At 41.9% G+C, this 15,063-nt stretch overlaps 1 protein-coding gene across 1 annotated transcript in view; it reads left to right on the plus strand.

Moving 5' to 3' along the window:
* Nucleotides 1-4,202, plus strand: part of dpyda.1 (dihydropyrimidine dehydrogenase a, tandem duplicate 1) — a 166,847-nt gene extending 162,645 nt beyond the window's left edge. Inside the window, exons 21-23 of the mRNA XM_017700381.2 lie at nt 614-760; nt 1,510-1,650; nt 2,754-4,202. Of these exons, the coding sequence (XP_017555870.2) occupies nt 614-760; nt 1,510-1,650; nt 2,754-2,924 (459 nt within the window). The 3' untranslated portion in view covers nt 2,925-4,202. The remainder of the gene's footprint in view (nt 1-613; nt 761-1,509; nt 1,651-2,753) is intronic.
* The last annotated feature ends 10,861 nt before the right edge of the window (nt 4,203-15,063 follow it).

Below are 15,063 nucleotides of genomic sequence, written 5' to 3' on the forward strand. Positions count from 1 at the left end.
ATGGTTGACAAAGAATGCAGAATATGATTGTTTTGTGTTTAATACAGTCAATGAGTGAAAAGAAGCACCTCTTCCAGTTTAGAAGCCCACTGTCTGAACATAAAATACACTGTTAGAAATAAAGGTTCTGTGCAGGTGCATTTTTTGTTCATCAAAGTACAAACAATGTAAATGTACCTCAAAGGTACAACAGTGGTTTTAAGGTCCAGCTGTGTAGCTTAAATAGGTTTTTCCCAGGTGAAAAATACATATTTGTACCTTTTCATAACCTAATGGTTTAAAACAGAACATTACAATAAAGAGACTGGAGATGAGACGGGGGGTGAGTAGTCAATACAATTTAGAAAATATAATATCAGTGGATTAAGGTACATTTATATTCCCAGACTAAAGGTACTGAGATGTACCCTTGAGGGTACCACCCCAGTGGTAAGAGGGGTACTGTGCCAGTGATAGATGAGTACCTTTTTTCTGAGAGTGTACTAAAGGATTAGAAATAGTTTGTGTTTTCCGAATAGGCCTAATAATTGAACTGCATACTTTGACCATTTAGAGATTGGGTGCATTTTTAACTGTGTTTTAACAATTGCCATGTGTGCTTTTCCCCTGACAGAGATTGCCCAATTTTGGTCCATATCTCCAGGAGAAGAAGATGGCCATAGCTAACTACAAACTGAAGCTGGCAAATCAGAGTGACAATACAGTTCATCCTGGTGGCTCGAGAATCAACACCCCTAGTAAACCTGTGCCAACAGTTCAAGTAAGCGTTGATTTACACTAGATTTGTAAAAATGCATCTAAAGGTAATGACTTAAGTGCATCATGCATAAAATAACAAAATCAATTATACTAATTACTAATACACTAAATTTATTGGCCAAAACACAATTTTCAAATACACATTTTTAAAAAATCTAATCAAATTGAATTAAATTACTATAAAATTTTAAATTCCATGAGACATTGATTCCTTTCCAGAAGAACTGCAATTAAATCAAATCATTGTTAGACATTTACACCTCCGCACACTTAAAAACAAGTTTCGCCTGACAGTTTATTAACCAATTGAACATCTGTAGATAATTTATGAGGAGCTATAGTGTATTGTCAAAATAAAATAAGACCAGCAGTGGTTTTCAAACTATTCCTCAGGGACCTCCAGACAGTCCACATATTTTAACTATCCCTATGATATTGCAAGTTGGGTTAGAGCCAAAATGTGGGCTGTGTGAGGATTCCTAAAGACCAGTTTGAGAACCACTGCCCCAAAAGATGGCTCTTTAAGGAAAGCAATTTTGTAACAGTGATGTGCAAGTATGAGGAACATTTTTTAAGATTAAAGTTCTGTACCAGTAAACCTTTAAAGAGCATAATTTATATGACTTGACACTGTTCCCTATCATCCATTCATAAGTGCTGCTTCCGAATCTTAAATTATGAGAATGGGGGAGCACTGAAGGTTTATTTTAACTAACATGTGGCTAATGCTTATTTGTCCTCTGTGGTCAGGAAGTGATAGCTCGAGCTCTGAAGCACATTGGAGCATACCAGGAACTGAACAACCAAGAGCAAGTACAGGCTCTCATAGATGAGGAGATGTGCATCAACTGTGGGAAGTGTTACATGACCTGCAATGACTCTGGATACCAGGTGCTCCATCCATCCACCCACAGACATTTACACATACACACATGTAGGTGCATTCACACAAATTTGCACAAAACACACACTGCATGCATGCCCTTACCCACACAAGCCCACAGCCTACGGCCTCTGTCCATAACCTTTTCTCTCTTCACCCCTGTCTGGCTCTGAGTTTCATATTTTTTCTGCCATAACCGCATAGCCACTAGCTGGTGGAAGATCACATTACCCTGTCACTGATCCTGCAGTTCAGCTGTCATTACTGAAGTTAGCTCTGGCCAACTCACCATGCCCAAAGCTAACACGAACAATTAAAAAGTGGAAAAGTGGCTGATGAGCTGCTCAGGCCCACTCACAGGCAGCCTAAAAGCACCTCATTATCTGGCCTTGTTTTCTCGGCAGAGCCACTGATGCATATTAGTAGTGAAAATGGCGAGGTCCCCCTCTGCCTCGGCTTGGAGTAGAGCGCGGGATGGGATAGCTGTGACAGTTTTATTAAAGTATTTGTCTCCGCTTTCTCCTGCTTTCTCCTGCTAAATAAATGTCTCCTACAATTTATCATAAGGGTATTGATGAAGTAGCGAGCCAGTTTTATCAAAGCAGTAATTGTTCATTGTGACGCTCATTGTCGGTGAGTGGATCTCTGAGAGGGATTACATGTTATTAATGGTTTCTAATAAAGAAAGGCATTCATCAACATAATGTGTCACGATCAAATAGGTGACCCAGCATATGGTACAAAAAAAGTCTCTGATATTTGCTGGCCACAATAATATTTCTACCGTTTTTCTTTAATGATGTAAATACAGCAGTAGTACTTGCCCATTCGATGTGGTCAAATTCTGGGCCTTATGAAAAGAAATGCACCAGACTACAGAAGCTTTGTACTTTGACACAGTAAGTTGCCATGTATCCTGTGATCCAGTGATCTATGACTCAAATACCAGTTTTTGGAACGTGTATGTATGAAAGAAAGCCAGTCTTTCTCTCCGGCTGTGTGGAGTACATGGCAGTGCATGTTGTTGAATGTCCAGGAGTAGCTCCTCGTACCCCCTGAAGAGGGTGTAATGATTGTAATCTAATATTGTGTGCTGCCCTCTCTCTGGCAGGCGATTACGTTTGACCCTGAGACCCATCTTCCTGTGGTTCAGGACAGCTGCACCGGCTGCACTCTCTGCCTCAGCGTCTGTCCCATCATCGACTGCATCCGAATGGTTGCCAGGACAACGCCCTACGTGCCACAGAGAGGCCTCCCTCAAGCCATCATGCCTGTATGCTGAATGAAAGAGAGAGAAAATGAGGAAGAATTAAAAAAAAAAAAAAACTCGCTAACAAACGTCCACATCAGAGCATTGATTTCTGTTCATAATTGCAGTGTGAAAAATGACCTTTGTTGTGAGGGGAAAAAAAAGAAAATAATTAGTTTTGAGAAATAATTGCCTTATATTCTGAAGCCAATTATCCAGAAATAATCGTGCAGGCAAAAACAGTTGCGTTATTTCAAAACAATAGCGGGGCAACATGTTGTCGTGGAGTTCATTCGCTCCTTTCCGTCGGGGCTGTGCTAATGAGAAAGAAGAGGGAGGATTCAAATAATGGATGTTTATGATGATGCAGGAAGCCCATGCCATCACTGCTTGCTCTATCTCCCAGCAGAATGCATCGACACTTCATCCTGCAGGCTTGCTGGTCAAATGAGACATTATGCGGTCAGGAAATTATCAGACACACAAGGCGTGCTAATGAAGATGGATGCATAGTGAATGATATGGCCTGTGAACAGTCCAAAAATACTTTTCAGAATAGTGTAGATGCTGAGTTTTAAACATCTCAAACAGCCAGTATGCTGTTTTATCACAATAATTATTCAAAGTTCGGACTAAAACCTGTTTTTTTTTTGTTGTCTAGTACTATTTGAGACCAACTTTTCCATTGTAGTTCTTCTTTAACATTTACAGCCTTTATAACAATTCCAGCCCCATTTGATATGTTGACTGGTAAGCGGTAATTCTGAAAGCTAGCCTGCTCATGTTATACGGTGAACGTCATGGGGAAAGGTCACCGTTGACTGTTTCCAGATCATTAGATATGAAGACTAGCTGTGATTCATTCTGGACCCTAAAGGTCAGCTCTGACCACTTCTATCTCAATAAATCCTTGCTGCTCCTGGCTGCATGCACTATGGCCACTCTTGCAGACAGCTGCTAATGCAGCATCTGAAACACGTCGGCTGCATGTCGCCTGGCCGTATACCTGTCCACACGCCAGGGTTTATGCCATTGTTCCATGTCAGCGCGACAAAATGTTACTGCGCAAGAACAGGGTGTGAGGATGTGTCGACAAGCTGTCACAGTGAAGGGCTCCAAGAATTATTCAGTCTATTCATGGCATGGAGTGACACAATATTTCAGATGATATCTGTATGAACTGAATTGTAACATTGATGAGTAAATACAGTCAAATTACTACTTAAATTGTACTACTAATTGAACTAATCGAACATGTTGTGTTTTCCTCATTTCTCCACATTATATTAATAAAAAGCCTTTTTCTCTCAACACTGCTGATGTTATGGGTGTTTATGTGCTGGTGAATGTGAGAAAGTCATGCATAGTATATTTATTTATTCTGCATCCAGAGTAGACAGTTCCTTCAAGCATAGTGCTAACAGAGATTAATAGAGGTTAATGAGTTCACCCAGCAAATCTGCAATAAATAAAGAGCATTTGAAGGGCCCTCCAGAGGACACATCCTGGCATTAACATAGGTACTGTAATCTGGTAATCACTATGTTTGTTCAGATGTAATAGTAAGAATGAATATTGCTGCTTTCACACCTGTTGCATAGCCTCCCTTTTAGAGGAAAACTAGGATAAATGTGTATGTGACTGTTTTTCACTGCAGCTTGGTTTGATTAGGTGTTGAGAAGATCAGAAGCATTTGATGAGCACATGAGCACAGTGGCTGTGGGACTGGAGGAGCCGTCTGGGGCCTGGGCTCCGCTTCAGGGGCCACAGGTTAGCGTAAATGTTTACTTCCTCATTGGCTGGCCGATGAGATAATTAGAATGACATTTAGCGTGGATGCGGCACAGAACCGGCTCCGCCTCTGCCCGCATCCTGCCGCACATCATTAAAAATCAACATGGCATCAATCTGGGGCCGCCAGCATGAACCCGGGGCCAGAGTAAACGATCATCACTGGTGCGGTGCGTTAAGTGGCAGTGGCACTGTGGGGGTGTGCAGCAGCGGACACTCGCAGAGATGATGTGGGGGATCTGACCTCAGGACAGCTCTCGGCACTAGCCAAAGCGCTTCCACACAGGTCACATCTTCTGCTTGTTAGAAGAGCATGCATTATGCTCGCCAGGAACAAAGAGGACAGAGTCAGCAGGATTGATCAAAGTGCACCTCACTTTACTGCCACAGCCAGCTTAAGAAATAGGCGCAAGCAAACTGATGATCACTCTGAAGCAGCTAGCTGGAACAGAATAAACAACACTTTGAATTAAGTTTGTTTGGAAATACAAAGGACTTCGTTTATGAAGTGGAATGCCATTAGTTGGAGTGAGAGACCCTCACACTGTGACTCCATATCACTGCCACTGGCTACTGTGCACTAACAGCTCAGTCCTTGTCAGGGTCATGTAAGTTACAGCTGCACCCATTTGGTGGTGAGCAGGGGCGGTGGGAAGTTGCAGCTCCAACACGAGGAAGCATAAGGCTTTTGTCATGTACGTTTTCTCATTAGCTCTGCCTTTAGTATGGATCCATTACCCAGAGTTTGGATTTCTGCCAAGCCTCAAAGCAAACTGAATTTAAATGATCATTTCCCTCGCAGCCTGCTCTCCTCAAAGCTTCCGAATTCTGCCCTCAAACAGGGAAATGGGAGGCAGATGAATTACATCTTACGACTACTTGTGCTCAATCTGCATTCATTCCGCTCTTTCTGGCTGCATGTGGATTTACTGCGGTATTTGAATTTGGAGGTGCATTGTTTCAGAGCCACTCGAAGGCCTGTGTGCATTAGTTCACCCAATGAGACCTTTGTGATACAGATCCACGCAGTCAAACGCAGCTAAACATCTTGTGCTTTTAAAGTTATTCTTATTGAATTTCATTTTAGACCTTCATCTTTTTATTACTGCTGCTCAGTCACCATAGCAACAAACCTTGTACAGTTAAACTATCCCTCTCTCTCTCTCTCTCTCTCTCTCTCTCTCTCTCTCTCTCCCTCTCCCTCTCTCTCTCTCTCTCTCTCTCTCTCTTTCTCTCTTTCTCTCTCTCTTTCTGTCTGGTTCACTGTATATCTCTTGCTTTTCCTCCCTCCCTGTCTTTCTTTCTATTTCTTTCTCACTCTCCCTGCTTTGTCTCTCTCTCTGGTTCACTATCTATCTGTTGTTTTCTCTCTTTCTGTTGTCTTTCTTTCTCTATCCTTTTCTCTTTTTCTCACTTTACCTTCTCTCTCTCATTGTTTCTCTTTCCATCTATTTTTTCTCCTATGCTTCTCCCCTTACATTCTTTCTCACACCTACTTTCCCCTCGCTCCTTTGCTCTATCTCTCTTGCCCTCTCCCTTTTCTCTTTCTCTTTCTCACTCTCATTTTCTCTCACTCGGGCTCTCTCTTTATCTCATCCTTTGTCTTTGTCTCTGCTGTCTTACTCTTGCTGTCTTGCTGACTCACTGCCTTTCTTTTCTCTTCTTTTTCCCTTCTTTTTGTCTCTTTATCCCTTTTCTCTCACTTTCCCTATCATCTTTGTTCTCTCTCTTACTCAGTCACTCCCCCCTCACACGTACTTTCTCTCGCTATCTTTCCCATGCTGTCATTATTTCTTTCTTTCTTTTAACCTTCCTTTCCTTCTTTTTTCTTTCACTCCCGTTCTCTCTCTCCCTTCCTCACTGTCTTCTCTCTTTCTCACTCTCACCCTTCATTTTCTCACTCTGCCCCTCTCCAAATCCTTCTTCATCTCGGTCTCTTCTGTCTTGCTCTCACTTGCTGCCCACCTCTTTCCTTTCTCCTCTGTCTCTCGCTAACAAACTCTCTCTCCTCCTCTCTCTCTCTCTCTCTCTCTCTCTCTCTCTCTCTCTCTCACACACTCTCTCTCTCTCTCTCTCTCTCTCTCTCTCTTTCTTTCCCTCTCTCTCTCTCCACTGGTCGGACTGATATCTGGCAGCGCTGCTGCATCCCAGGTGAGCTTCTGAAACTTTCAGCATGAGTGCCATTCATCAGGACAGCTGTAATGAACAGAAGCATTAGCTCAAAGCTTTGTATTTGTTCTCAGCCGCCCCCGTTCGATACAATATCTTGCCTGTGTCTGCGCGGAGCAGGAGGGGAGGCTGCTGAGGAATCGTTGTGTCTGACATTTGGAACTTCCGGGCCAGAGTGACGGATGAGTGAGACAGTATCTCACACCTCAACGTTAATGGTCTGAGTCAAAGGACTGCAGTCTATTTCTGTTTCTTCTTTTCTTTTTTTCCCCAACCTCAGCTCCCTCTCATTTTCAAAGCAGGTTCCTCACTGCGTGTTGGCTGATTAGAAGAAAGACCTGTCAGTGTCTTGGGGTTTCCAAACACTGGAATAAGAAAGAGAGTGCAGATGTGAAGGCTCAAATGCAGGAAGGCCTGACTGTTGCCTCAGCTCCATTTTAATTGTGAAGTTTAGCATAACAGCTTGTTGTGGTGGGCGATGGTTGGAGCCAGGCTGCTGTTCTGCTATGTTTCTATTGCGCAGGCAGAATGGGAGTTGACATGCATTGTGAACCTTCTTTGTGGCACTGTGCTCATCTGTGCCTTTCAAAAGTGAAGGAGGGGGGCAGACAGAGCAGGGAGAGAATGCATTTCTCGCGACGCTTCAAAAGGACACGCTCCCTGAAACATGTATAGAAATAGAGGATCCACTCTACTGTGTAATAATCAATTTGATTTCTGGTGCGTGTGCCTATGTGAACAGAAGCCATCTCCTCTCCCTGTCAAAAGAAGAGAGAGACAGAGAGAGAGAGACAGAGGGTTGTGCGGGGCAATCGGCAATTTGAAAGTTTGGCTGCCTTCGTGATTCAAGCTTTTCTTACTCTACATTTGCCTTAGTAACCTCCCAGACACTCGCTCCTCAAAGCAAAGCGAGCACATTTTCTACCAAAAACACCATCTGCCTTTTTTTTTCCTCTACACGAGACTTACGATGACATGTTTGGTGCCACATGTAAAAAGATTTGGATTTGATGCTAAAGTTTTGCTGTCAGAAAAACAGAAAATACGTCCACTATTAATATGGGTGATGATATGTGGTGACTTGTCATGAATTCCACTCTCCAGCCTCCAGGGACACTGTACTGAGGCACTTCCTGACCCTCCCTAATTGCAATTAGTAAATTATGCAGTTGGATTTTGGCCAGCTGTGCAGGATTTAATTATTCATGAATGTTAATAGACATACCTCCAGCCTATCATGCACGTTTCCCCAAAAAATAACTGTGACCTTTTCATTGGACCAAATTCTGTTAGTAATTAGTGCATTAATACAAATCAGGACTATTTCTAAGTGCTTTTTTTCCCTCACATAATCTCTGTATATTTATTTCTGATTGTAGCATCTACTTTAAAAGCAATTGAAAACTGAACCCAAAAAGTGTTCTTCAAATTAACCAAGAATATCAACTCCTTTTTTTGAAAAATAAGAAATAAATTTTCCATCCATCCATCCATCCATTTTCTAAGCCGCTTCTCCGTCAGGGTCACGGGGGGGTGCTAGATCCTATCCCAGCAGTCTTCGGGCGGAAGGCAGGATACACCCTGGATGGGTCGCCAGTATTAATAAATTTTACTTTCTATTATTTTTAAGGGGTTTTTTTGCATTTGCATCTATTCTAACCAAATGCAGTGTTTATACAATCACAAATACCCTTATTGGCAAGATATATGTTTTAAAGAACGTGCTTGGGTGCATACATATAAAGTCTTTCACTGATAAAAATCTGTATGGTCCCTTTTTGTCTTTGGCACTGGTTAACTCAACACCAGCTGAAACATGGACTCTGACCATAGCACACATTTTTGCTGTCTTTTGGGCCATCTAAGATGAGTTTGGACCCAGAGACCTTGGCAGTGTTTTTTGCACAGAATTGATATATGGCTTTTTACTTGTGTAATAGAGTGTTGAGTTGCATTACTTGATGTAGCAGCAAACTGTGTTAAGTAACAGTGGTTTTCCAAAGGATTGCTGAAGTACATCCAAAGTACTTCTGAAGCATAACACAGTAGCAGAACTCTTTTCTTAAGTTCAGTGAGTCACAACCCATCTTTGCTCATAAAAACTGAGCCTTTGGCAGATCCTTTTATATACAATCATGTTACCACTTCACTTGCTTACTGGGAACTTTTCACTCTTAATTTTTCCCCGTCCCAACTTTCTTTGAGGGTGTTGCAGGCTTCAAATTCTGAATTTGTTTATATTTGCAAAATACAATCATGTTGGTCAGTCAAAATACAAAAATCATTTCTTTGCACTTTTGGCAGTTAAAGGTTGTTCCTGTGCAGAATTATTTTCTAATATAAAACATAGAAAGATAATCTGAATATTGTGTGTTTATCTGCATGCATTTGTAAATGCATGCTTTGTGTCTCAGACAACGATCATGCTTGTGTGTTTCAATATACCAGGGCGTACTAGTTAAAGGTCATTTAAAGGAAGTGGAAATACCAGCAAGCAGAGCCTAAGATGGCAGGACAGGGTGGTATTTGGCCCTGCTGAGTCAAAACTCGGTCACTGCTGCTCTCCAATCAGCCAGTGTGTCCATCACATTCACCTTTCAAAAACGTCATGTTTTCCAGTTTTCCAACAGAGGGCACTATGCCTTTCTGTTCACACAAGCAGAGACAGAAAAAAACAACCTTCTTCATCAAAGGGAAACAACTTAGTCCATCTGATAGACACCACATTACCAGTTATGTAAACTGCTACTTCGATATTATGGCCCAGCAAGAGCAAGTTGCATCTATCAAACATCTAATTTCATTCCAGAGGAAGTGTTCTCACACTCTGTGGTAATGAGAGGGGCTAGGGCTGTCTGAGGAGGGTGCTAAGTATGTGTCATGTGAATGTGAATATTTCAGTTTTTTTCCCTTTCATTCTTCAGCAATGCTAATTAATGTTGTTTGGCTTATTCTTGAATTAATAAAAAAAACAGCATGTAGTACTTGTCACTCTCTGTAGCCACTCAAGAGGTTCACACCAATTATTTTTAGCCTGTTTTGGGCCAAGTCTGTAGAATTATTGGAAAAATTTATCTGACTTATACTTCATGTATTGGGCTGATATGAGCATTGATCACAAACATGAGACATTTACAAGTGTGGCTCTTTCAAGGGGAGCAAAATATCACACCTCTTTTTTTTCCTTCTGGTTTTTTCATGCCTGTTTTAATAGTAAATTCTTAGACAGAAAATCCTTTGAGAGTGCTTGCATTAAATCCTGCCCTGCAGAAATTGGCCAGTGTGCTTTCAAAGCCTGGCTGAGGACTACAGGCAACGGGTGACATTTTGATTGAGATATTCTGTCTCTGATAACATGCAAATTTCAGTGCAGCAACATGAGCTGGGCCGGCATGGATTTATTTATTTATTTTTGCCCCTTGTTCTCTGTTCCACTAGTCAACGATGCATGATGCTATCTATTACATTACTGTGTGTATTTACATTGTTGTGGGCATTTTAATACTGCCCCATCTCATGATACCCTTCAAGGAAGGCCTGCCTGTGAAATCAAACTTATGAGCTCACGCGGCTGCACTGGTATGGCAAGGTATTGAACATTTACAGTCACAGATATTAGGACATTTTGTTATCCATTGTGCTCTGTGTCCTGACTATTATGTATATCAGACCTTTTCTTTACAATATGGGCAGATGCATAATAATGAATTTAATACATGGGTCCACTGACAGCACTGCACATTTGCTGTTTTCTGTATCACATGACTTTTATAACTAGATGTATTGTGATTTCTTTGTGCCATAATAGGTGAAGGTCTGCACATAGTGACTCCCACACATTTATTTTGTTATTTTAAAGGGAATTTTCCTTCCTTTATTAAAAGGTCATTTGTTGTAGAACTTAGCATTCACTCCCCAAGCCATATAGTCCACATATGAAAATGAGGTGCATTTTGAATTAGTAATTTTTGTGAGGTCAGCAAAACCAGTTTGATTGCATATATCCACTTACTCAGTCAACATCAGTTTAGATCTGCCCAATTCTGTTGAAGTTATAAGGAGTGTTTTAATTAGGACAGCTTTTTAAATGAGGCAAAATACAGAGAAGCCAATCAGAATACACGCAGTTGTATGCAAAAGTTTGGGCACCCCTGGTCAAATGATATGTTTCTGTTAAGTGCACTGTGTATTTACTGAATTTAACATTGGAACAATACAAAAAATGTGGCTTGTGCAAAGGTTTTGGCACCTGTAGAGGATGTGTTAACTTATTTTCACTTACAAAATCACCACAACATGGAATGTAACCCAGAGTGTTCACACTTTTGCATATGACTGCATATCAGTCTTAAAGCCACAGTAAAGGAAGTTAGGAAAATCATCGTATTTTTGATGCATAAAACCCAATTTTATATGTAGAACTTAGGGGAAAAAAATAACAAAACACCAACAAAAATATGGGTCCTTTAACATGTGGTGACATTTCTTTTAAGCCAATGATTCTGAAGGGGTTTCTTAGTGGCTATGTTCTCTGTTTGTCTCTGCTAGCCCTTTACTGCTATCATCAGCTCTGAGTGTGTTTATTGTCCCCGCTCCTCTGGCCCCCACGTCACTCCTGGCAGGAGTCACAGAGCACTCAGGAAAGGGCTGGAGGTGGAGGACGGGGGTTGCACCTCTCCGTCCATCAGTGTAATTGTCTTGAGCGCTGGAAGTTATTTTCAGCTCCAAAAAAAGGTTGGTCCCTTTTGTTATCTCACAAAGACTCCGACATGCTTCCTCACAGCCTCGTCTCTTTGAAGAAATAGTGCCGCCGAGAATTACCTCCACATCGTGCGTGTACATGCGTGTGTGTGTGTGCGTGCGTGTGCGTTACTCTTGAGCTGAAAGGTTTTGATCAGAGCCAGTCTTTGGTCCAATATCTCTTTAAGGCCATGTAAAGTCTACTGCAGCTGTGCTTCAGACATCTCCTGAAAGCAGCTACAGCTGTCTTGTCAAGTGGTTGCAATTGCTTTTTTCCTGCTTTTACCTGGCTGTGTCTGGTGTTTGTTGTTAACTTTGCCACTATGTTAATCCTCCTGACAGAGTCAATATTTCACACCATGTGTGTTCCCTATGTCTAAGTGCCAGTCTACTCCCTTCATGTTGTATATTAAATGCTGTCAGTTATCTCTAGAGACTGGACTGCTCTTGGTGGTCACTTCTATGATGATCTAAAATTAAACTGAAAATGCACGTTTGTGTATTCTGCACCCTGTAGAGGAGAGATCTGCATTTTAAAATAGGTCTATTGACAGTGTGCTAATGTGGAGTAATGCCAAATCGTTCAATTGTGTGGGTTGAAATTTTCACAGGATCATTTTAGATTTTACTAACGCTGATGTGATATTGCAGCATAGGTGTTGTCCCTAGACTGTCAGGAGCAATGAACAGAGCCGTGTTCACAAATGTGTGCTGTATATGAGTATTGATTGTCTACATCATTTTGTTTGTGTTTCTCTAGAAACCATCACCTTTCAAGTGTTTCCTCTGCCTTGGGTAAACATGTGTCCAGTAACAAACTGTTTTTCCCATCAGAGTTTACAACTGCTCTCAGCAAAAATCTGTAAAAGTCTCGATTTGAGAGACACTGTCAAGCATTCAATTTACTGTTTTGACAAATCAGAATTTCATTTGTTATAAATATAATATGACTGCATGTTTTTCACCACTTGTGTCATTTGCTTTTCATTTCACTTCGCTTTCTTACTGGAAGCAGCTGAGGGGAAGCGGGCCGTCTGTGGCATTGCGTATTCAGCTGCTTAATTCTGCCAGTCTGCCACTGGGCCCTGTTCACATTCCTGTCCAGTGCCACCAGGCCTCGTCAGAGCTGGCGTCAGCCTTCGCTGTCAAGGATTTGGCAGGGCCATGGCATCATGCATCATTAAAAACCTTCTGGAATTTTCCCCGGTTTGGCTAGGGCTGTTGTGGAGAAAGTGACAGAGCCAAGGGAGGTTATGTTTGGAGTGAGTGGTAAAGAGTGGTGTTACAAGTCCCTCCTGCCAAAGATTAGGGCTGCCCTTCAGTTAAAAGGAGAAGGAGGGTTAAAAAAAAAAAGCCAAACAAAAAGCTTGAATTGTTTTCAGGGTACAGGTGGTAGGTGTTTTAGCCGCTAATGCTTCAGTTTGTCCTAAAAGCTGTCAATTAATGGTTGTGTAAAGCCCTGGCGCACTTCTGCCTGCACCAGTGAGGCAGCTCAGGCCTGCAGGGTGAAATGCTGTGCCTTTTAGAGTGCAGCAGAAAGCAGATGTTCCTAAAGTGGTCCCTGGACTGACACACTGATAAATGCTAATGGAAGCGATTACCTCAGAAGGCAAATGGACCTCTTTGCCACAGAGAATTGGCAGGGCCAGGCACAAGCCCAAGGGGGTAACAGTGTGGATGGCAGGTGGATGCACGAATTGGACCCTATTGTTCACCTCAGGTGCAGTTGGCAAACAGCCCTCTAAACAATCACTCACCCACAGTGAGAGCTTAAATCTGTGTGCAAGCCTTTAAGATGGAATAAGCACAAATGTCTATTAAAACTTGATGAATATGAGGGAAAATGAGCATCACTTAACATTGGAACATTATTTGCTGAGGAAAAAGGATGGCTCATTGCAGTGAATATATATTTCATTTACTGAGGTGGATTTGGAGATTATGTCCTATTAGAGGTTTTTGGACAAGTGAAATGACAAGCAGCTAGAAACCGTATATTTTTGATTAATCTGTTTCTGTTTTTATGAGTTTGACTTAAGCAAACTCACAAATACAAGCACTTTCAAGCATTTTAGAGCCAACACAGCGGATAAATATTCATGTTCTTTCTTGCAAGTGCCCCCTCTGAGGATTGTGAGGTAGGACTGCTGGATTTAGCAAACTCCTGCAAGTGGAAAGCACAATAATGCCACAGTCCCTGATCAGCAAATCAATTAGAAGGTAGTTGGAAAGTCACATTTTTTTCATATACGCAACCTTACTCTTAGCCTCTTACACAGAAAAGAAAACTCTTAACTCTCTCTAAACAGAAAGAGGACACATAAGCCACAAGTCCCTGTAAGAGATGTATGAAAAGCAGTGTGCCATCACAGACCCCAACAAGGCCTGTCAAGGGAAAGGACGCAATGTTGTGTGGAATGATGTACAGGCAAGCGGAGAAAGCTTCCACTGTGCATTCAATGACCCTGAGAAAGAGGAAGCAGGAGGAGGATGTGAGAGTTGTGCTTATCCCCCCTGCACGACTGAGTACTGAGAGTGAGGGAGAGAGATTCTCCATGCTGAGAGATGTATCCTCACTCTGTAGGGGATGAAAAATACCCTAGGGATTATCCTCCCTACCCCAAGCTCAAACAGCCTCTCAGCCCAAAGTCACTTAGCTGCGAGCTCCTACAGGGCAGGCGTACCATAGATATCCTCAACAAGCACTACTTGCTCACTCACTAACTCTCTCACTCTTTCTCTCTTACTCACTCTCATTCATTCATTACCCTCTCACCCTTTCACTCACTCTCACTTTTTCATTCATTCACTCTCTCACCCATTCACTCTTTCACACACTCATTCTCTTATGCATTCACTCATTCATTCTCACTCACTCATTCTCTCACATTCATTTATACACTTTCACTCATTCTTTTACTCATTCACTTACTCATGCACTTTCACTCACTCACTGGTACATTCACACTTTCATTCTCATTCTTCCACTCTCACTCTCATTCACTCGTACTAACTCCTTCTCTCTCACCCACTCATACCCTTGCTTACTCACTCTTACTCACTGACACTCACTCACTCACTCACTCATCCACTCACTCATGCACTTTCATTCTCATTCATTCACTTTCACCCGCTCATTTACTCTAACAATTCCTTCACTCTGACCCGCTCACTCATATACTCACTTACTCACTCTCACTCATGCACTCACTCACTCACTCACTCACTCACTCTCAATTACTCTCAATTTCACTCACTCTCTCATTCACTCTCACATATTTTTACTCACTCATTTACATACACGCATACTAACTCATTCACATTTACTCACTCACTCACTCTTTCATACTCATTTATTTTCTCTTACCTGCTCATTCACTTACTCACACTCATGCTAACTCATTCATATTCGCTCACTCTCTCGCTCTTTCTTGCTCTCTCCCTCCATCTCTCTCGCTCTCCCACTCTCTCT

The sequence above is a fragment of the Pygocentrus nattereri genome, chromosome 3 (genome assembly GCF_015220715.1).
Source record: "Pygocentrus nattereri isolate fPygNat1 chromosome 3, fPygNat1.pri, whole genome shotgun sequence".
Taxonomy (NCBI): Eukaryota; Metazoa; Chordata; class Actinopteri; order Characiformes; family Serrasalmidae; genus Pygocentrus; species Pygocentrus nattereri.